The 23,676-nt window shown below is 39.2% G+C and overlaps 1 protein-coding gene across 1 annotated transcript; it reads left to right on the forward strand.

Annotated features, from left to right (window-relative positions):
- The first annotated feature begins 232 nt into the window (after positions 1-232).
- Positions 233-23,411, forward strand: LOC139336613 (SR-related and CTD-associated factor 4-like). Its single transcript, XM_070970765.1, has 18 exons — positions 233-418; positions 1,438-1,521; positions 2,694-2,738; positions 2,856-3,017; positions 3,109-3,226; positions 3,380-3,513; positions 3,603-3,743; positions 3,857-3,930; positions 6,032-6,128; positions 6,247-6,330; positions 6,697-6,782; positions 7,136-7,320; positions 8,330-8,430; positions 8,534-8,647; positions 8,754-8,910; positions 9,017-9,111; positions 22,008-22,146; positions 22,353-23,411. Exons 1-18 carry the CDS (start codon positions 389-391, stop codon positions 22,781-22,783), a joined length of 2,277 nt encoding a protein of 758 aa, XP_070826866.1. The 5' UTR covers positions 233-388; the 3' UTR covers positions 22,784-23,411.
- Positions 23,412-23,676: the final 265 nt, after the last annotated feature.

Genomic DNA, 23,676 nt, shown 5'->3' on the forward strand with positions numbered 1-23,676 from the left:
ATGCTGATGATCAAATAAAATGTAAGAAACCATAAAATGTGAAATACAAAAGTTACATAATACATAAATGTAAATTCTATTTAAAAATACCAAAACAATGGTTTGACTGAAACATGGATTTCCAATTTTTCTGGGTAGTTCTATTTTCCGAAATTTTGAAGGCACCTCGTGACATCAGACGTACCCACATACGTGTTCGACACGCACGGGGTGGAACCGCGAAGCTAGTAGTAATTCCTAGCACAGTAGAGCTTTGGCTAGCAGTGTGACCGCGTCAGAACCATATAGCTTTTCAGCGTAGTTATTTTGTTAGCGATATAACTACACATGGTTATGACTGGATAGGGTAGACACGTTCGTCAAGTGGTCTTTAAAATAACGAGCCATCATGGATGCAGTGAACGCGTTCAACGTGGAGGTAAAGTTTGTTGTGTTCTGCCCCAGTCCAAAGAGCAAACACGAAGGCTAACGCTAACTAATGTCCGTTGGTCTTAGTTAATGCTAGCTGATTTGTTTGAAAACTGCCCTTATAGTAATTACATTAAACAGCATAAGCTGAGTTTGATTATTTTGGATGTATGTAAACGTATGTTCAGTTTAACGTGGTCGTTAACATGGCTTGATTGGATTTGTTGGCGTCTTATCTTAAGTCGAGTACAAGGCTTGTGATAGCTACGTCAGTCTTGTGAGGCCTGTAAATTCCATGTCTAGCTAATTTTTAACTTACACCACTGAGGCCACGATGAAAAGTCAGTATAAATGTACATAGAATCTAACAATAGCTTCTGTAATTTTATACCCTCTCCCGTAGAATGAGTTATTTGTCCTATTATCATTTTTTGAAGTAAAGCTGTCGTTAGCTAGCTAGCGTTACCTTGGAATCACCAGGTGACGTTAGCACTGCCACCTATGTACGTTGTTTGTTTTGAGGAAGTTCAAATGAACTAACTCCACTAGTCCATCGTTATTAAGGCACAGCAGATCTCACGCCATTAAGCATACCATTTTTGTTAAATACGAGTTATTTTGTTGTTGCAACCAGAGGACACAGGACTGTCGCCATGCCTTCTTTTGTTTATTGAATCTATGTTTATGTGATGGTGGGTTTTTATTAATGGAATAGTTGAGCGGTGCACTAGAAATGTCACATTTTACTTAAGTGTTATATGACCTTCTTTATTTACCCATGTCAAGTAGTCTGTGCATATGTATGGGTATGTAAGTATGTATATTCAGAGATTGTTTGCTGTCAATGAATTTACTGTTATGAACAGGGGGAAATGGCTCTATGTTGCTTTAGGCTAGTGGCGTCTATGCTGCCTTTGTTAAAACATGTTTTAGATATGCATAATATGAATGTTTTCCAATGTTGTTATAGCCGTGTTTTTCTTTCCTTTTAAAATGAACTCATGGCATTCTTTTTTGAAAACCAATCAGTTGTTCTCCATGATTGACATGAAGCCACCAATATCCCGTGCTAAGATGATGTCTGTAACAAAATCAGCCATCAAAGCTATCAAGGTAAAGTGAATACTGTATCAATTGTACTTTCATATTAAGGAATGGCTAATGCAAGCTGGGATCTCCTTGACTTTTTGATTTGACCCACTATGGGTTTTGACACATGCAGTAAATAACAGAAAGATTACAGTTTACCTCATTAGTTTTTCATGCTGTAGTCTATATTTCCATAGATTGATATGCATTACCTAAATGAGTGCAATATCTATAAATTATATTTTCACATCAGTTATTCACTTCTGGATGTGCGGATAGTGGAATGTAAAAGTTTAAATGAGGAGGTACATATATTTCTGTGGCTGCAACTGACTGAGAAATGAGTGACAAACAGCTAAGCAGTCTTGCTCCAGCAGTTCTGCTGCCCTGTGACAAACTACAGATGGACTGCAATGAATTCTGGAAAAATTAAGATAAGGTGGAGCTCTCACAGTGCAACTTACAGTTGAATGAGCAAAGTCAGTTAGAAAAATAAAGTTGAATGTCCAGAGTCCCTCAGAAGATAAGTCTCCTCTCCTTTCACAGAGAAGTCATTGTATAACTTTAAAGCAGTGGGCAGGAATCACTTTCTGTAGTGGTCTGTACTAGTATCAGTAGCTTATGCAGGGGATATGAAGTGTTTTCCATTATCTTGAGCATTTTGTGCAACATCCTTCTCTCAGCAACCAACTCTAGGGTCTCCAGAGCAGTCCCCATCACAGAGCCAGCCATCTTTATCAGCTTATTCAATTTCTTAGTGTCAGTGGCTCGCACTTGCAACAGCAGACTGGTAAAAGATCTGCAACATCTTGCTGCACACATTAAATGACCTAAGCTTCCTCAAGAAATAAAGTGTGCCCCATCCCTCCCTGTAGACAGCCTCAGTGTTACAATTCTAGTCCAATCTTTTGTCAAGGTGAACTCGCAGGCATTTGTAGCTCACCACTACCTTCACCTCTTCTCCCATAATGGAAATGGTGTTGAATATGATGAGATATGGTGCATATGTATAGTACTTTTGAAGTCTACCAACCACTAAATTAAAGATTGCAGGATAATATTTCATTTGGCAAAGTAATGCTGATTACAGAAGTCATGTAGTCAAGGAGAATTTTTCTTTGCTGTTCCTGACCTCTTGCCTGATTAAAATGTTGTCTAGTATGCTGTGACTAATGGCAATTTTTGTCTTTTATTAGCTTTACAAACATGTTGTCCAGATTGTTGAGAAGTTCATCAAGAAGGTATGTACTGCAGAGCATTTTACTGTAGATAAGAGATAGATTAAATATTTGAGTTCAAATTTTACAAATGTAATTTGTCATAGCATAATGACATTTAATTGTCTTTATTTTTTTCAGTGCAAGCCAGAATTAAAAGTCCCCGGGTTGTATGTGGTTGATTCCATTGTTCGACAGTCACGGCATCAGTTTGGTGTTGACAAGGATGTGTTTGGGCCCAGATTCTTGAAGAACTTCACGGATACCTTTCAGAACCTTTACCGCTGCCCAGAGGATGACAAGGTGCCCTTTTTTGTGCTTTTAGTTTTTATATAATTACAATGAGTGATAGTAAGAAATATCTCATGGGTGGGTTTTTTTTGCCCTTAATCAGAGCAAAATTGTCCGCGTACTAAACCTGTGGCAGAAGAATGGTGTGTTTGACATGGACATCATTCAGCCTCTGATGGATATGGCAAATGGAGCCATTGTACCTGCCTCTGCACTGGAAGGTAATGATATTAATAGATTTCTCTTTGGGCAGTGTTTGTAACAATGTACTTGAGTGTTACCTGAGATTAAAGGTTAGAATTTGTCCACTCTTTGATGAACTGCATTCAATGATATTATGCAAACACATTAATCTTTTTCTTGAATTTGAACAGTTCCCACTGACCCCCAACCAGAGACACAGCCTTCTGTCACTGGTGCCTCGGTTGTGCCCACTGTGCCCCAGCTACCCAATCCAGATGCGTTAGCTGCTGTGGCTCAGCTGTTTCAGTCCCCTCATGGTCAAGAGGTCAGCAATAAATTGGTGCTCCAACAGTTCTGGATCATGGCAGGTGAAGAATTGTAAAATTCTGAATGACTCCTTTCTCTCTCCTCTAGCTGCAGAGGATGCTCCAGAACTTCCAGCAGGCAGATAAGAGTCTGGCAGCCACCATCGCCAACAACATACAAAACCCACCCCAGATGCCTGTGGCCCAGCTTTACAGTGTGCACACAGAAAAGAAAAGCTCTTTAGCTGAGGTAATCGCATAGCTCTGTCACAACATTACCTGCTGTGATCCCATACAAATCACTTTTCTCATTTATTTAATTGTGTAATACATGCTGTCTGTATATGATATATATTTCCTCAGAAACTCCTTGACCGGTTTGACTATGACGATGAACCTGAGGATATAATGGCTCAAGAAGGCAGTGCCCAGCCACAGTGAGTTTCATAAAATTTATATATGCTGATACATTTGTTAATGTTTTGAATGAAAGTGCAGGCACAACTACAGCACAACCTGTTTTTTAGGTTATACCTCAAGGCATGTTGCATACAGTATAACACCATCGCAAGTATTTCACTTTTGACTCCCTCCACTCAAAAATGTGTTTTGCTTATTGTTTCTTCACTTCTATGCTCTTCTCAAATCTCGCTTCAAGCTTTGTATGTACGAGATTCGTCTACCAAAAATGTTCAGACTTTGTGTAAAACATAAATGAAACAGAATGTCATAAGCATCACTTCATACACTGTAGACGCACAGCAACTGACAGAAACAGGAGATATTATAGAAAGGCATTATTAGGCTTGTGCTGATCACATAATGTCAGTTGTTAGCTTGCGGGACAGCTGTCAATGTTTACAGAGTGGGAGAAACCTGCACTGCTGTAGATGTCCAGCATGGTGACAGAGACCGTGGGAAACGTGAAATTGTTTATTTACTTTGCTGAATATATTTTGAAATGAGGAAGTACACAGCTCTATCTTAATGGCACAACAGCCAGTCCAAGACAGGGTGAGAAGCAGAAGAGGAAGCTTCAGTCAGTCATGCTTTTCTAAACTATGCCACACAGATTAGAGTGTATCACACTGAGGGAAAAGCAACAGCTCTGCCAAACAAAAGCACGCAAAAGTACAGAAACTATCCTCTGCCAACCCCTGCATTTCTATTCCATCCATTTTCGTAATCACCCTCTCCTACAAATTGTCAGTCGCCTCTCTCAAAATGGCAGCATTTCACTTCGAACCAGGTAACTGATTGTGACCAGCTGATTATAGTCACTTAATGTGAAAGTCGTTAAGTGAACTTAATCCTTGTTGCTCTGACATTTTAAAGCAAGCAAATTGATTTTAGGATTCACTGTGTGTACACTTGTCTAAATGTAAGGGGTATGTGGACAGTGGTAAGGGTGGTGGGAGAGACCAGGGTGGGGCGCCAGAAAATTGCCTTGACTTTCAAATTCAATGTCAATAGATATGAGACTGAGAAAATACGAGACTGAATGAGAAATGAGACTGAAAATGGACTTGGAGTCAAGTTGGAGACATCTTGTGTCCAGTAGTTCAATGTGTGAATCAATGATCAGTATTTTGCATATTCATACATTCTGGAATGAGAGAGAAGGATCAGATCATATCAAACACTAATTGTTATTTCAAGTTGAGTCTTGTACCATATGTCGAAAAACATGTCTTGAAGGGACCTTTTTAAGAGAATGGTCAGAGGGACAGATAAGCAGAACATTACCCACAGTGTCATAATTTAGAAATTTTGTGCCAAGTTATACATTTTGTGCCATTGCAGTGAACATTTTTTTCCCTCATTCCCATTGTGTTATATACATATTCAATGTGCAGAAAACAAGTTGAAGGAAATCAGTTAGTGGTAATGGGCCATTTGTCTGCAGATATTGCTTGTCACAGCATTAAAAGCACAGGTGATACTAAGAACATTATTTATTAATTGGTTATATTAACACTGAAGCTGCAGCAATTGATTAGTTAACAGCTATTAAATAGATAATAAATTGATAATCGATTAATTGGTTTGTCATTTAAAAAAAATTGAATTTGAAAATTCTCTTTCTTCTTAAATTATATTAGTTATTTTCTGGTTTCTTCACTACCCTGTGACAGTCAACTGAGTAGCTTTGTGTTTTGGACAAAACGGAACATTTGAGGGTGTCATCTAGGGTTTTTAACCATTTTCAACATTTTATAGGCTAAACAACTGTCAATTTAATCAAGAAAATAACCTACAGATTAATTGACAATTAAAATAATTGTCAGTTGCAGTCCAGATTAACATGTTTCATTAAATTATGCTACAGAGCCTGTACAAACGCCAAGGTTGTCAAGCTGGAATCCCAAACTGAATGCAGACCTTGTTAACCACATCTGTGCTTTCTATGACATGCCAAAATATCTGCTGTGGAAAAGGCCTCCAATTACAATTGTTTTGGTGTTTATTTTTAAGTTGTTTTGTTGTTTGTAGGTTTGTAATACCCACACTCACTATCTGTATATTTTGTCGTGACAGAGGCATTCCTGAAAATGTGTTTAGCCAGTTTCCTGGTCAGATGCCCAACACCGACAATGTTCATCCACATATGATGGGACAGATTGGTGGTATACAGGTATCCAGTTCTTACTGAATTACACAATAACTCAACTAACTCAAATATAGCAACTCTAGTACACCAGCTTGATTTTTAACCATCTCCTGTGGCTGTTTCTTTGTTCTTCATTCTTCAGCACGGTGGAGCAATGAGTCATACTGAACATCATATGATGCCAGATGGATACTGTGCCATAAACGAGGCTTATACACAATCACGGGTAAATCTTCAAACCCATGTCAGTTTAATCTGGTTGAACATCTCAAGTTCCGCAGCACATGAATGTCAACTTTTTTCCATAAGTTAGTGTTTCTCATTGCGATTCTCTTTGTGTGTAGACTTCATGATCACTAGCCTCCGCTTCAAAACAATGTAAACATGATGTTAGAGAAATGTGCCATTCTTTCCTTCTCAGTCCTGCTCCAACATACAATCCCTAAGATGCATTAACCAATGCCCCAAATCATGTTTTAAAAATAAAATATGATATAATGGAACTTGAAGCCCTACTGGCTACTCCATATCCTTATGGAAAACCCTGCGATTTGGGGAAAAATAACATTGTCATGTCATCATTGTCTGATAGGAAAATGCAAGACAGTACTCACCAGTGAGGCGGGAGGGCAGACACAGAGGCTATGGCAGGAGATCAAGATCCAGATCTGGTTCCAGGTAAGAGGCAGCACTCATCACACCTGAGACTGTGTTGTACTGTAGATTTCAGTGACATGTTTTCAAATACATTTCATTTGTCATAGCTTTTATTGGGGCATGTTATACTTGCCAAAGCCTATTTTGTGACTATTGGTAATTTTATAGTGGGTTAAGAAATTATTTTTGGTCTGTTACTGTAGTCAGTAAATCCTGAAAGGTGTCAGAGAATGCAGAGCAATTAGGATTCCCAGAACTCTGTGTTCAAGTAATCCTTTTTCCACTCAGCTGATGGTGAAGAAGATAACTTTCCTCTGAGGAACGGCATTATTTGGTGACACCATGTTCAGCTGGTTCAATCTTTTGTGTTTCAGATCTCCCAGGAGAAGAAGATCAAGATCTTCATCCCATTCAAGAAGGTCGAGGCATCGACGCTCTCGTTCTCGTTCCAGAGAATGGCACTGGAAATCTCGGTCTCATTCTCAGGACAGGAATGAAAGAGAGGACGGAGAGCGCCGACAGAAAGGTCTTCCCAGCATAAAGAGCCAGACCCTCAGTGGTATGTGCTGCAACAGAAACAAACAAACTCTGAATGTCATTTATGATATTTATAGTACACAGAACTGCTGGAATCACTTGTACATGCCAGCCACAGCTGCAGCCACAGTACAGTGTCTGCCTTGTCCAACACTTTTGACAGGAGCCTCTTTGATTTTACAAGAGATTATTCTAGTAATTTGAAACATTGCTGTTTATTTATAGAGGACTGCAACAAACAATTGTCATTATCAGTTAATTTGTTTATTTTTTGAGTAATCAGTTAATAGTTTGGTCTATACAGAGGAGTGCTAGTCAAAGCTACCAGAGCCCACCTCACCTATATTTTCATTGATTGACTTGGATCATCATGTGTGATGGTTTGATAAGCTCAACCTGCATTATGTCTCTGAGATGGTTTATTGAATGGATTTTAATTCCTTGTGCAACAGAAAGCATAGTTAATTTGTATTTATGTTGTGCAACTTTATGTTTGTGTGTGTGTGTGTGTGTGTGTGTGTGTGTGTGTGTGTGTGTGTGTGTGTGTGTGTGTGTGTGTGTGTTATGAGGTACTTATCAATAGTCACATTCATGATCAGTTTAAGGTTATGTTATATTTGCAATATGTCCAGTGCATTACCTTGCCATCAACCAGCCCTTTCCTTTGGCACTAAATTTTCTCAACTGTAGTACTTCCTGTATTCCTACGCACAAGCGCACCGTATTACACCTCAGGTTAGCTGCTTGGGTCAGAAGGTTGCTACATATTGATATTGATTATTTTAGATGGGGCTTTTTGTAGGTGGATAAAATATGTTTTGGTGTGTATCACTGGCATAGCAGCACATTACGCTTTCTCAGTACAAGTACTACTCTCTGCTTTTTGTGACTGCCATTTTGCTGTAGGTAATACACTGATTATGGATACGTGCCATATAAACATGCATTCACATTTAAACAAACTGTAAAGTTGAACACAACCTAAATGTCCTCCATCCTCCAAGCAGTTGCTAATCTCATTTTGCTTTTAGTTTGCAGCACTACACTTTGGGTTGGACAACTAGACAAGAAAACTCAGCAGTCTGACGTGATGTCCCTTTTGGAAGAGTTTGGGCAGATTGAATCCATCAATGTAAGTTTGTACGATTCATGTCAGAGATACTTGTAATCCTCTGTGATGTTAAGATAATGTTATCAAGTATTTCACCGTTACCCTTTGCTTTCTCTCTGTCCAGATGATTCCTCCGAGGGGTTGCGCTTATATTGTTATGGTTCACAGACAAGATGCCTATACAGCCCTGAAGAAACTAAGTAGGGGGTTATACAAAGTCAATCAGAAACCTGTTAAGGTACATAAACTCTTACAGAGATTTTCAGTTTTATATTGTTTCTGTATAACTTGTTTTATCATCAATTGTTGACTTGATGATTATAGCTAATGTCATTCTTTCCTAGATTGCTTGGGCTTTAAACAAAGGTATAAAATCAGCGCACAAAAAGTTCTGGGATGTGGAGCGTGGAGTTACCTACATTCCCTGGAGCAAAGTCAAGGTTGAGGAGTTGGAGAGCTATCGGGAAGGGGGTATGCTGGACCCAGAGACACTACATCCAGGTACACTGAGCTTTTCTTTTAGGTTGGCTAGACTTATCAACTGCAAGCTCTTAGAAAACATTTCACTAATGTTGTCATTGTATTTTTCATTTCATTTTTCACACAGAGTGGAATAATGCCATTAACATCAATAAGCTGGCAGCTGTCAACGGAGCGCTGCACAGTGTACCAGCAGATGGAACCATCACTGCTCACATTCAGGTAATGATAATACAGTCTTTAAACACCTCCTTTTTAATGTTACATGTTCTGTTATTGTATTGGTTTAATGGCCCTGGTGTTGGAGACTGACTTCACAATCTTTCTTGTGAACAATGTAAGGAAAATAAATCATTGTTGCGTATGAGTAGTGGAGCTTATCTGAATCATGCTTTCATTTTCTCTGTCACTACTAATATAAATTTAAAGAAACTACCCAGGTGAATGACCACATTTAATCAGTAATATACTGTGCTCTCCGATGTACTGCTGCATGAAATGCTGTATGTAAGACTAGTGTGAAATACCCTGAAAAGCAAGGTGTACTCATGGCACCTTTCTAATGCTTACTTAACTTAATTGACATATCAAACTAAGATACTCAGCGTGGGAGCCAAAATAAATTTCAAAGTGAAGATGATTTTCAGCCCTGGTATGAAAGAAAATACTTGGCAACGTGCAAAGAACACAAATTAACTGTTGCTTGTAAAGGTCAAAATACGCCACCGCCACACGCATGCGTCACAATAAGCCAACCCTGTTATTTTCTATGTTCAACCCCACACTGGCAGTGGCTAGGTGTGCACCAGAACTCGTTGATGCACCACACAGCGACACTTAACGCCGCTGTAATATTTCCAGGCTCACCGACACCTGAAGAAACGCAGTTTTTTTTTCCCCACAGAAAAAGCTGCATTGTACTCAATGCAATTTTAAAAGTTGTGATGCTGTGTAAAACATAAATAAAAAGATAATTTACGCTTTTTGACATATGCTCAATTGAAAACAGTGTATTTACTGTTTAACCCCAGCAGCTTCATTGATATTTGTAAATGTATGCTTATTCTGAATTTGATGTCATCAACACGTCTTATTTGGGAGAGGGGCAACAAAACACTGGAAAGTTGTGGAATGCTCCAAAAACACCAGTTTGGAACAACCCACAGGTAAACATGTTCGTTGGTAACAGGTGACAGTTTCATGATTGGATATGACAGGGGCATCCTTGAAAGGCTCAGTCATTCACAAGCAAAGATGGGGGTTGATCATGTGATTGTATAAAGGTATAAAGGTCATTACTGCATGGGCTCAGGAACACTTCCTAAACCACTGATCCCTTCATCCTGGCTTCTGTCGCAGTGCTCCTGCTCTGCTCTGCTCGACCTCTCCTCACCTCTTACTGTCGCTGTCTGACGTGTGAAGAACAGAGGATGAGAAGAGACAGTTGTTGAGGTTAACGTTAGGCTATTTATAGGGTTATGCAGGGCTTAATGTTAGCGTTTTTTGCACATAGCACTGGTGCTACAGAGGTTGGAAAGTATAAAACATCTATTACCATCTCTAAAAACCACCGCAAGTCATGCAGTTCATCATGTACTCAGGCGTGTGACTGGTGAAGGACATTGAAGTTGCAAATAAGACATCATCCAACCTTAACAAGAACTGTTATCAAACATTTTCTTTATTTGCCCATAATGGTAAATAGCAGGGATACAACCCCCTTGCTGTACAAAACATCCATATATTGCGCTTCAAATGAGCAATACGAATCTGACAGAGTACACATCAGTACAAAGTAATTGTATATACAGTGTAATTTATATTAAATTCATATTGACCATACTGTATACATCTGTGTACACTATCAAGTGTTTGTTCTCTTATTAGTGATTTCCACAAACAAATATGGGAAGCTGCACAGCTACGCAACTGGGGTCTATCAGCAGACATGTCTTGACAAAAGGATCCTTTGTGTAACTGTTGTCTGCTTAAATCTTTTCTGGACACTTTCTGCACCAGCGACAGAATAAACTGTTTCCGTGTCAAAACTTAATATTATATCGATCGAAACATTTTACCTCTGATTTTGCATTTATTTTCATTTCATATTTGTAGAAAGTAATTGCATAAGGACACTTAATCTTAAATATTATAGAACTATTCTTGTTACTGTCCACATAAGATAAAGCATCCTCGGCATGAAAACTCACATTTTAAATTTAAACAAGTAGCCTGCATCATAAATGCATGTCTGCAATTTGTAACAAACCAAAATGCTTAAAAATCATGTGAAATTTCTTTAAATTCTGATCATTTTAATTGTGGGGTGACTGCTTGCCTTCATAGACACACATGCATTAGCAGGCGTGGCCTCTCTGTGCCAATATCTGTAGCTCTGTTATGGCATTTCTCCGTCCTGTGCTGTGTGTGCTCCTTCTGTTGTTGCACTGCAGTGTAGCGCTTCCTGTTGGTGCGAGGGGCGGCACTTGATGTGTGTCAAACGACGTGCTGTGGCGGTGGTGGTGTGTTTTTGGCTTTAGTCAGTAGTAATGCAGTTACCCATGGGCATGGTCAACACTGATGGCATCTACACTTTTTCACTGTGAGTTATTTATGCTGTCTAGTTTGGTTTACGCGAGGCCAATGGTAAATAGGTTGCTGATCTCGAGGCCAGCAGCAACAGCAGACTTTGTGAAAAAAGGATGCAAAACTTACTTGTTGATCAAATACTGGCCAACAGATTCATTTGTTGGTAAGTCTGGGTTATTGTATGAATGTGGGCTTGTGAGCGCCATGTGTCACCACCACACAACTGAAGGCTGACTGTGGACATTTGCAACATTTCCTGCGGAGGTTCATTATTTGTGCCATGTTTAAAACCTTGAATGCTTGAGGCTGAAATATCATGGCATTTATTAGAAACCCATTACAAAATAAAAATTGACCCCATAAAATTGTTGCCCTTTGATGTTCAGACTAAACATATTGGAGCTTTGAGCAGCTCAACTTTCTAAGCGAGTTCGGGAGCACTCCGTTCTTCTCATTGTGTAGTCTTTACTTGGCGTTGAACAGAGCTCGATGCTAGTCTTAAAAGTTTCTCAGAAGAGTCAGACAGCCTGTAATGGCTGCATTTCACAACTTCCTGCCTTTAGAAAACCCTTTCGGTTCAGGTATGTACAGCAGATGTGGGATGTGATAAAACTGATCATTAAACTGTTATTAAAAGAGAAATTTTCATGTTTCTGTCGTAAATGAACATGAGATTATTGATCCTTTAAGAGGGGTTGTCAGCATGTCACTCGTGTCTTTTCTTGCATTGTAAGGGTTGTCTCAGAATCACCAAATAAGCAGAAAAATCTAATTTGGTGATTTTAATGCACTTTTTTTTACACAAATTCAGATAAGCTCCTCTGCTGATAAGCATTAAATTCAATGCTTATTCATCGGTTTCTCCTTTTTCTTTGCAAAATATTTCCATCTTCATTCAGTAACCTTGTACTGTGCAGCATAACTTATTCAAATAAAGTGTGGGAATTACAAAAAACTGTGGTATGTGTAGGGGGAAGAATTTCTGTTATCCTTTCTCTCTTTTCAGTAATTAAGCTTATCCAGAATGTCTGGCTTTGGCAACGTTATCATTGTTATTATTGTTTACAAAAAGATACATTTGCACATCTAATTACAAAAATGTCTTCCTAACCATCCACCAGTGGTTGAATGACAACAGAAATATTTAAATAGCTGAAAACATGAATCAGCTTCTTGGTGAGAAAATTGTGTGTGTTTTGGTTGCAATCGGTGTGAACACTAATGATTATACAGACTGATTATGAGCTTGCAATAACTCAAAGCAGCAAAATAAATGTGAAAAATGTTATTTTTGGCAGTTCAGGTGGTCATCCAACGCGAAGTCAGAGTTTAAGTTTTAAGTAGCATTTTTGTTAAAATTTTAAAACTAATTTGAAAAAGTCCTCATGACCACATGCTTAATAAATGGTAAACAAGCTGGGCTGTCTGCAACCTACTGTACTACTATCAAATACATACATACATACTACCAACTACTACCAAACTGCACACCTCACTGTGAAGAAAGGTTTTTCAAAAGTTTTGAGGTCGAGAATATCTGACTGTTGGCTGCGGTGGGACTTAAAGGCCCGATTGGGAGGAAGAGTGGCCAAGTGGGAGACAAGGTAAGCCGACAACACCGTTAGCAACTTCTTCTAAATGTTGCACTAAACCCGCCAATGAAAACTGGACAGGAAATATCTTGGAAATGTCCAGATGTTTTTTGCAATGGGAATATTGTGCATCAAACTAAGGCCTGAGTCCAGGAAGGGGTATCTGGACTGGCATCTTAAAATTGAATCACATCTGCTGTCCTGAAGAACGTTTACATCAGAATTTTAGTCTATTTCATACCCACTGTCCATGTAGTACAATACATACAGCAGGTTTCACTTTCAGCCATCTGTGCTTTTCTTTATACTGGGCTTGGCGCTGGAGCATGTGCCATTGATTGATTGATTATTAGGGAAAAACTCCTTAATCCTTAACAACAAAACTACCCGTGTCATAGTCTGAGACCTGAGTGAATCTCAGGTATCCCTTTGTGTGCTTACTTAATCCTGCAGTCATTAATTGCACTAATTTATTACTGAATTCACCATTTTACATGCTTATCTCTATCTCAAAAGTTTTTTTTTTTATTTAAATTTTGTTGCTATTTAACAGACAACAAGTACACAACAAAAGAAATCCTTACCTAACCCACAACCAACCAACCCTAACATCATGTTGTGGTTACATATAAAGAGAGGAAAAAAATATAGTAAAACAATTTAAACAAACGGACATTATGCAGTGCACCTTTTACAGAAAAGAAGACTATATCAATCTAGAGGAGTAACCTGTTTTCTAGCTGGCCATCTCAGTCATTTATATCTTTCAAGTGATCAAAGTAGTTCAAAAAGGGTCTGGTAGAATTTGGATTTACTTCCCCCAGGGGGTGTTTGAACCAGTTTTAATTGAAATGGTACATCGTTCAGCCATCTGGCATGACGAGAATGTTTAGACCTTTTCCAGTTTAACAGAATGAGGCGCTATCACATTATGCATATTGAATGACCACTTTGCATTGACATCAAACAAGGACCTGATGGTTTGTTCATTGACTCATTGTTAGGCTATGACTCCCTCTGTCACATCATGAAAAATATTGGCTCTAGTTTGCTCACCTAGACCTACTGTTTGAAGAAAATTACCTTAAAATGTAATGCTCTCTACCAAAGACAACACAACATGAATCAAATAAGTCAGTTTTATAATCCTTAGTTGTTGGCCAAATGGGGATGTATGTCCAAATGTACAAATCTTGCACAGTCAGCTGTATTGCATTCAGGTCTAAACTGGGCCTAGAAGCTGTGAAAGATGCATGCATTGACCCTTGTTGTTATTTTATGGTAGTGCCTTTCTTGGCAAGATGCAAATTAGGGGCAGTTAGTGATCAGAGATACTTAATTGTGTGACATTTTCCAAACCTTGACATATTTGTTGCTTATTGAGCAGCAGGGACTCAAATTTCAATTATTGGAAAAAGCAATCGTCTTTATGGGTCTGAACACTTTTGCTGTGTGCTCCACTTTGAATAGGTAGAGTTTGGACCTGCATTAAAAATGTAATGGAAGATTCATAATTGTCAGGCACAGTTGCATGTTTGTTTTTTGCCTCAAATATCTGCAAAAAAATAACATACAACATGACACACAGCAGACTACATGCTGCGCCCTCACGTCTGCACTCAGCCTTTTTACTGTCACATTATTCAAACGAGTAGGAAATAGACCTGGAAGCTAATGATTAAAGATTCATCTTAACAAAGCTCTTGCTTATTGCTGTTCTGAATACATTTGAAAAATTTGAGTTGTTAAGTGAAAGCCACATCTGGCCAGCCATCATATATAACTGAGTTTCATCAGGGCACCGACAGGGAGTGTCCTGTCAGGAGGATGAGATGCATTCACTCTTCTTAATGCTTGAGTGCAGCTTTTTTTTCGTGGATGAGAGGGGCTGGTAAAGAGAGGCCATATTTCCTTTCCAGTTATGAGTAATGAGAGCCATTTTCTTTTGGGAAAACAAAGAAAATGTGAATTTGAAAATGAGTGGCAGTTAATTCTTGTGATGTTAAGCACTTGTGTGCCTTCTGAATCCTCTGAATCAGTACCACTGTTATTCCTGTCCAGTTAGTCCAAAAAGTGCTGTGCAGGCATCTCACAAACCCACATCATGGTAGAATTTTCTTTAAAGGGAATGCACCTGTGTCTTTGGATTCATGGCTTTTGACAAATTGCTCCTCTCAAGTTGGCTGCTTTCAATACCTGCAAACTACAAACTACAACCGTTTAGTGAATTTGCCATTTTGAGTCATGTAGAGTTTTTCCTCTGCATAAGTGTTTGGTCATCTGTCTGCACAAATCACAGGCAAATTTGTAATAAGGATTACTTGACAATATTTGGGCACTCAGATTTTAATCTAAACTAAGGATCACCCTTTTGTTTTCTGTCACATTGCTACTTATAACATTATCCTGTCCAAATCAATTTCTAATTAAAAGCAGCTATTTTTAGCTTTGTTTGGTCCAGTGACACTTAACGTTTGTTCTGTCTGCATCTTAACACCCATTCTATTATTTTCTATGTCAATGTCTCTGAAATCACACACACACTGCAGGTGTCTTGGTACACATGTATGTGTCGGGGCACAGTACTGTCCTTTTTTCCAACGTCAATGCGCGTCAGCTCTCCAGAAAAGCTGCAGTTTCGTCACATTTGCTCCCTGGATCGGCACTTCTCGTCTACTGTACGTTGACCGGCTCTTCTGTCTTTATGCAGCGTTTGGTTTGTGGTACAGGCGTCAAATGATGCATGTCAACCGATGCGATGTGGCCAGTGTATGTTGTGCTAACAGGATGGAGATTCACTGTCAGCCATCTGCTAGTGCAGCAGAGAGGAGGAGAGAAGTGGTTGAGATAGAAAAAGTGGCAGGAAAGAGGCACATGGATAAGCAGTGCCAGATAGAAGAAACAGTGCACTTGAACATGTAGATGATTTTTTTTTTTTTTCAAACAAAATTAAACAGTGTCTTTTCCTCTATTTAATATTTTCATCAGGATGCTCCATTTACATGTTAAAAAGGTAAAATGCAGATGCCTTTTTCATTACACCTGTTTGTAGAATGAACTTGAGCTCTTCCCCGTAAGGTCAAATGAATGATCTCTAATCTTGCATACAGTTTGTAACTTCATATGTTGCCAAATCTTATGACAGATGCCTAATATCACCAGTACTTAGGTCTTGTGTGAAGGTGGAAACTCAGAATTTCCTCTTTCAAATGTATTTTATGGGGCTTTTTAACCTTTATGAGACAGGGCAGTGCAGTGAGTAATGCATGTAACTGCAGCTCTTGGAATACAGTGGACACAATAAACCATGCTTCAAGTGCAAAGAGTGCAAAGATGAATTGTATGCAGTTTACACAGGGAACATTTCAAAATGTCACCCTCTGTGATCAAATGGCCTGCCACTTCTTTTGAAATCTATTTCTTCTTTTCTACACAATTTTGTAGTAAAAAGAAAATGCGAGAAAAATCATATACATGAATGGAAAGTGTCCTAACAAAACAGGCAATAATCAGCAACCAAATATTATCAAAGAACACTGCGAACACGTGTAATTTACCATCACTTGACATACAGAATGTAAAATAATAGTAATGAAAACTTCCAAAATGCAGCAGTCAGTAAAAAAAACTGCATGAATTAGTCCTGCAGTTCTCTCTGGGACATTTAGCCTTTTCACACTTGATGTGTGAAAACCCTGTATCTTTAAAATATTAAAGAATATGTTTTTCTAGTTGTCAGGTTTTAAGTTTTAAATGAAATTTATGGAAAATATGAAAATTACATTGTTTCTTTCTAAGAAATGACTGCAGAAATATGATGAGAAAATTCCCCCCATGTGTTTTTGGATGAACGTGAGTTAAAAGGACTTTTGTTAAAATGTTTTGTGACATTTTATAAATGTTTCAAATCCCTTGAAGTTTTGCTAAATATGAGTTTATGCTTGAACTAAAACTATTCTCAATCACAGTAAACACACGTTCGGTTCAAAGGTTTTGCTTGTTTAACATCCTCGAGCCTTTGCTTAGGATAGAAATAAAGTATTTGTGAATGTGAGCGAGAGAGACGAGAGATTCAGAATGTGGTGGTGTCACGCTGGAAAACACCGTGCTGCTATCTGTCCTTTGTTACTGTTATTATTAATGATTTCATGCATGAAAAAGCTCCGTATTCTACATGTTGTAGACATCACAGGTCTGACCCTCAGCACTCTGGATCATTCTCATATACACTGAATAGGTTCAGGTAGCTCAGTCATTAACATGGATTATAATGTAAAATCTCAGCAGTCTTCTCCTTTCAGTCATGTTCAAGTGAGGTGACATTTCAAGGAAAGAGGAGAAATTCTTCAGTTACATCAAGTAGTACAACAGTGGTCTAGATCCATGTGTGGAGAACATCAGACTCTCATGAGGCCTCACAAAGGTGAGTGTTATACAAATGGTCTGTGGATATTGGGATGCCCACTCATGGATGATACTGTGGACTGGTTGGAAGGTAATGACCGGTTCATTCATCATAAAATGGACTTTTGAATTTTTCCATGACATTTGTTTTCACTCATGAATAATCTAAGATATCAAGTCAAGTTTATATATGCTTACAAGATGTGAAAAGACGATAATGACGCTCACTGTCGTCTTCTCACGTGTCTAATAAGTAGCAGGTATAAACAAAGAACAAAGGACTTATGCTGATGAGTATGAAAGCACTGGGATGATATCTGTCAGGGACGCGAGTCTTGATCAAGGATCTAATGCCCTGCTGTCTGGCTCGAGGGGATTCCCCAGTGGAAAAATGGAGCAGCAGGTATCCCGTATTTTCTGCTGATGGAGTGAAATACCAGAGTCACAGCAGACCCCCCCGTTGCTGCCCCCAGAGTGCTGACTGCATCGTGGTTATTTTTACTAATGAATTTTTTCTTTTCTTCAGTAGTATCTGAATAATTGTTAAGCAGAATGAAAGAGCATTCCCATTTATTATCCATCATTATATTCCCTCACCTCTGTATTCCACTTCAGACGTACGTGTGTGTGTGTGTGTGTGTGTGTGTGTGTGTGTGTGTGTGTGTGTGTGTGTGTGTGTGTGTGTGAGAGAGAGAGAGAGAGATTTCTTATCCATCAAGCTAATGTCATTTATCACAAAAAATGTGAATTGTGGTTTTAAAGATCAACTTTTGAAAAAAAAAAAGGAAAACAAATTAAAAAAAAAAAAAAAAGAAATGTACACCGTCCTTCAGTGCTTTAACCAGCCAAATGATGTTCAAGCATGTGCAAGTGTAAACTTAAAGGAACAACGTGGAGGTTTTGAACATGTCTGATATGGTGCCCCCTAATGGAGGCATCAATATTGACAGTGATAGAAATGCATACTACCACCCAGTAGTAGGCATTTAAGCAAAGACACTTTTTATAGTTATGTTTGAATTTTTTTTAACCCATGGAGATGGCAAAGCTTCATCTATCAGAAGCAGTTGACTTATTGACCTGAATTTGGCTCTTGGTGAATCGAGCAGTAACCAGCCTCTGAGAAATTGTGAATCCAGAGCAGAAGTGCCCTGACCTGCACTTCCTCTGATGGCCACTAGATGGTGTATCCAGAAAAAATGATTATTGAAATCTCTGGGAAATCCCCATATTCTCTCTTGAAACACAAAGTAAGTATGTTGTGTGTCCCTATTTTTGCTCTTTCACACATCTTATGTGCGGGACAAAGACAAGACGACCACTAAGGGCAGCATGTTTTTGTTATTTATAGCATCCTCTGTCAAATTGGTATGATAGCAATTGTTTGGTTTGTAGAAAAATGATTTTTTATGTGTGTGTGTGTGTGTGTGTGTGTGTGTGTGTGTGTGTGTACAGTACATATACAATACCAGTGGAGTGTATTTGTGTGTGTGGGATTTTTTTTTTCCAATTATTTGAATTTATACTTAATCAAATTCAAATATACATGTTCAATTTGCAGGGTAGAATATTAGTTTGATGTGTGTACATGCATGTATGACAGCAGTGGACATACCTCCTGATTGGCTGTCTAAATTCAGATTCACTTATGATGGGGGAGTAGCTCATTATAGATCCTTGGATAGCTTCAGTCACCAGACTTTGGTTTGTTTATAATAGTCCAGATGAAAATTGATTTCCTCCAGATGTTACAAACACACTTCTGAACGTTGCCTTCACTGGCTTTAATGTGTGTAGTTATTTCTGAATGATCTGGCTGGAAAACCTTTCAGACCTTGTGAAAAGCATTTGATGTATGATTACTGATTAATCTGTCACTCATCTGTGCAGAAAGGCTTCTATCATTTCTTCCCACTACATAAATTAGTTAAGGGGTGGGTGGGTGGGGGGGTGCTTTCCATCTGAGAAGATTTTTTGACCTGCAGATGTGACAAATCTGTTGTTAGTGCTTGTTTTTGAACACATGAATCAAAAGGGATATTTTTATGCATTTGCGGTCTTGATGTTTTGCACTGTGAGGTCAGACAGTCACATTTTGAAGAAACGGTATACTACGATATATAACAAGATTTCTAGGTAGACTGCTCCGCAGCATGTTTGCCCACAGCCAGCTTAGGAACGCAGGAGAGAATGTGGACGCAGAACCTGTAGTTGATCACCTTGTAGCATCTGGTAGGAGTTTCAGCTTCATAAGCCCGGAGACTCAGTGACCAGCAGATATCATGCATTCATTGAGAGAAATGTAATTTGTGCTTATAATAGATTTAGGGTTGTAGGTTTAATGCATGCCACTTGACTTCATTATTGTAATGAGCAATTTGAGTTTAATTAATGCCTCAAAGGTCTGACATAAATGTTTACATTTAACGTGTCTTACTAGTTATACCTCTTATCAAATTGCATTCCCCTAGAGTGCATTCATGTAATAACCAGTACAGCACATGTGGCATGTGGAATTTATTTTATTTTTGTTATTTTAGATACTCTGACTTTTACAATAGAACTTGATCAAGATATCATTTACAATGTTCGATATAACATCACACCCTGCGATCGGCTGGCAACCGGTCCAGGGTGTACCCCGCCTCCCGCCCGTTGACAGCCGAGATAGGCTCCGGCCCCCCTGCGACCCCGAAAGGGATAAGCGGCATAGAAAATGGATGGATGGATGGATGGATGGATATAGCATCACAGTGATGTTATTACTAACTTAAGTCATGTCAACTAACTATGATTTCCTAACTACAGTTTAACCTTTATTTGCAAAACATTAACTTCTCATTTATTATTATTATGGATTGGATTATGGATTATGTATTTACTATGCAACATATACGTTTGATGCTCTTTCATATACCCATAAACTATTCTTATGTTTAACTTGAGTGAGTAAACCTTGATTTCTCTGCTGTAGAATAATTATAATCATCTCAGCTAAGGCTGGGAAGACGCTGACTGCATTGCTTCATGCTTTATGAATATTTTTAATAATTGTACTCAAGTCATTATCAACAAGTTATACATACAGTCAATAGAAATATACAAGAATAGTTATGTCATTGATAAAAAGAAGTCATTGGTATGTCTGTGCAGTGTAGATTAAAAATGTTTGTGGCAGTTCATTGATATTAGAACAATGATCATAAACAGGAGCCCTCGACCTCCATCACAGAGTGGTAGTTAGTGGTAGCTTGGTTCAGTTCATTGTGCATGTTTGTTTTCCTTTCCTAGTTAGCAAGTATGTGAGTACTTTACCCTCTCAGGCATATAAAACCTTTCCCTGCTCAGCTCTCTTAACTTGACCTTAAAGCAAAGCCACAGTGTTCGCTGGAACTCTCAAACTAATGGAGAACTTGTGAAATCCTGCAGAGACAAGAAATTTCAATTTCATTTTAGCATTTTGTGGGTTGGGTGGTAGGAAATAAGTGAGTTGTCCAGCGTTGTCGGGGTGGTGATTTGCACCCTTTGAATGCCTTTAGGTTTAATGACGTACCTCAGGTGTCAGCCTCCCTCAGCGGTCTCCAGCAATTAAAACGCCAACTTTCCTGTCACAGTCAGCCTCAGTAATGGCAAACGTCCTCCCATAGATCTCCCAGTCTATGGTTGACTCTCAGATTAGCTGTCAAATGTCTCTGTTGTCATCTTTGACAGGTATATGTGAGTCAGGCCTGAGAGACGAGTGTGTGACAGACGAGACTTGGTTCTCATTATGTTGGGATCTGAGAATCCCCTCTCACATGCTGCACAGCTCAAAGGCAGTGTATGTGAATTTAACCATCTTGATGTTGGAGCAGCAATCTATTGCTTATACTTACTATTTAAGCCATACTGAGAGGACGCCACCAAGTGTTTCCTGCTTGTTTAAATACATCTCACAGTGGAGCCTCTGAGACATTGCAAAGTGTCCTTTAGTCCATCACAGAGCAGCCCCCAAAATTCATCAGACTGCAACTTTGCTCTTAACTCCCTACTGATATTTTTGTGCAATGGCACAATGAGTGTCCATGTTGCATTTCCTCAGCGTGTTTAAAGCTGAGTTGTCATGTTTTTACTGTTTCCTCACGACAGATTGTTGCAGCTTCTATCAAATGAATAAAGATAGTTGTATCATACAAAGCTTGCAGTCACTGCTCTTACAACTTAAGAGTGTGTTTGCCTCCTCTTTTGATCTGTGTGATGACGCTCAGTTGTGTTCTAGGTGTATTCTAGAGTGCAGTCTACAGCTTTAGAATATGGCGGTTTATAACATTGTGTTCTGATTAGGGAAGAAATGCTGTACAAAAATACTTTGATGAGATTGTTTCCTCATCAAGTGTGTGACAAATATGGGGTGCTATCAAAAAAGTGCTTCATGTAGTGGAATTAGAAGTTTTTAACACAGTTTCTTCTTTCTGTTCACAGCTTCCAGAGGGGTCTCTTGCTCATTTTACTTTCATTTTAATAACGATGAACTTGTGTTTCTTTGTCTTTCAGGTGCCACCGGTTGAACAGGCAGCACCCATCGGAAGTCCACTTGCTTTTCCTGGCCCCATCATGCTGTCCCCCACATCCATGCCTCCAGGAGGAGCTGCTTTCATCTCCGCAGAGTTTGACCATGTAAATCTGGCACCAGGTGAGACACTGATACAGAGGAAGTAGCACTGACTTTTGAACTACCATCTTAAATGGAGATGGGAGTGCAGTCTTCGTATAATATGAACGGATCTCTGTTGCAGTGTTGTCACTACTTTTGGCTTACTTTTTCTTGAAACCTTTCCTCTCTGGTCTGTTAATTTCCCTCTGGGAATAAATAAAACCTTATCTTATGCTCTGTTGCAGCTGGAAGTGTAAACCCTCCAGAGTCCATCAATGATTCTAAAGCAGACATAGGAACACTTTCAGATGGGTCTACGGACAACCAGCTGGGGTCTCCTGCAGCACCGGTGATGACCCTGCCAGGCCCGGGAGTCATGCATGGTCACAGACCGCCCATGCCACCTCTGCAGCCTCCTCCTGGCATGCCGAATCCGCACCTACCTCCATTCCTCTCACCGCCAAACATGCCACACATGCCGCCACAAATAATGGCTGGAGGACCCATGTTTCCACCTGAGAGGTTCAGAATACCCTTGCCCTTTCCTCCTCGTGGCACTCCTTTCCATCGACATCCTTCTATGGGACCAGAGGGCATAGATGACAGAGAAGGGAGGCATTTCCGAAACGGGAGGCCAGGATTTGGGTGCCCACCCTTCCACAGAGGAGGGTGGTAGATGTTGGCTGAAAGATGGACCTGAGGGAAGAGGATGCTGAACCACTGTGAGAGATACTAATAAATATCAGGACATCCTGTTCGACAAGGACTGCTGTGAACAACTGAGGGTGCAGAAACTTGTGTTAAGACTTTTTATGCAACCAGAACCTTTTCCTAGTGTCAAATAAACTGGAAAAACAAGACATGGTGTTCTGAATGTGGTCCGTGTTCCTTCAAGGTCACCAGAGAAGACACTCATTGCTGTAAATACTCTATGTGCTTGTAGCTGTTTGCTATCTTTTTGTATATTTGAAATTGTGTCGTTTATGTTTGCCTGTAATCCTGGTAGTTGAAGGTAAAAACAAAGGCAAAGTCTGTATTTTTGAGCCCAGTTTTTGTGTATGAAAGATGACTGTAAAAATCTATAATTGATACATTTGAGGTATTTTGTTTTTAGTAAAATGCCTTTGTACCACGCTGATGTTTAATTCTTCTTCAGAGCATTTGGATTTCATTTGAAGCAGAAGAGGATTTCATGTCCTGCCAGTAGAGGGTAGTGTAAACTCTGTTACCACAGCCAATCTCTGCACATTAAGGTCACACCTTGTGGGACCAGGTGAATATTAAAAAGAGGCACTACCATTTGATCAGGTCGTTTCATTTGTGTTGAGCAAGCTGACTTTTTAAAAAAAAATCTTTTTCAGAAAACTGAGCTGGGTTGATAAATTGTCCTGCATGTGAGGTCACTGTCAGTTTTAAACATGGCACAAAACAGAGTTTGTGTGAAAAATACACAGAAAGAGCAATCTGCCAGAGGACGGGTTGAATCTGCAGCATACCCACCTCTCACTGTGTGCTCGTGATTTCACAGGTTTAATTATGGGATCCAGATAATGATATGGGGTATTATAG

The sequence above is a fragment of the Chaetodon trifascialis genome, chromosome 9 (assembly GCF_039877785.1).
Source record: "Chaetodon trifascialis isolate fChaTrf1 chromosome 9, fChaTrf1.hap1, whole genome shotgun sequence".
Lineage (NCBI taxonomy): Eukaryota > Metazoa > Chordata > Actinopteri > Chaetodontiformes > Chaetodontidae > Chaetodon > Chaetodon trifascialis.

Excerpts from the sequence above, each read along its gene's own strand:
- LOC139336613 (XM_070970765.1), top strand. The coding sequence starts at position 389 with ATGGATGCAGTGAACGCGTTCAACGTGGAG. Across the intron at positions 6,783-7,135 it reads AGATCCAGATCTGGTTCCAG|ATCTCCCAGGAGAAGAAGAT; the intron begins GTAAGAGGCAGC and ends TTTGTGTTTCAG. Across the intron at positions 9,112-22,007 it reads CCATCACTGCTCACATTCAG|GTGCCACCGGTTGAACAGGC; the intron begins GTAATGATAATA and ends TTTGTCTTTCAG.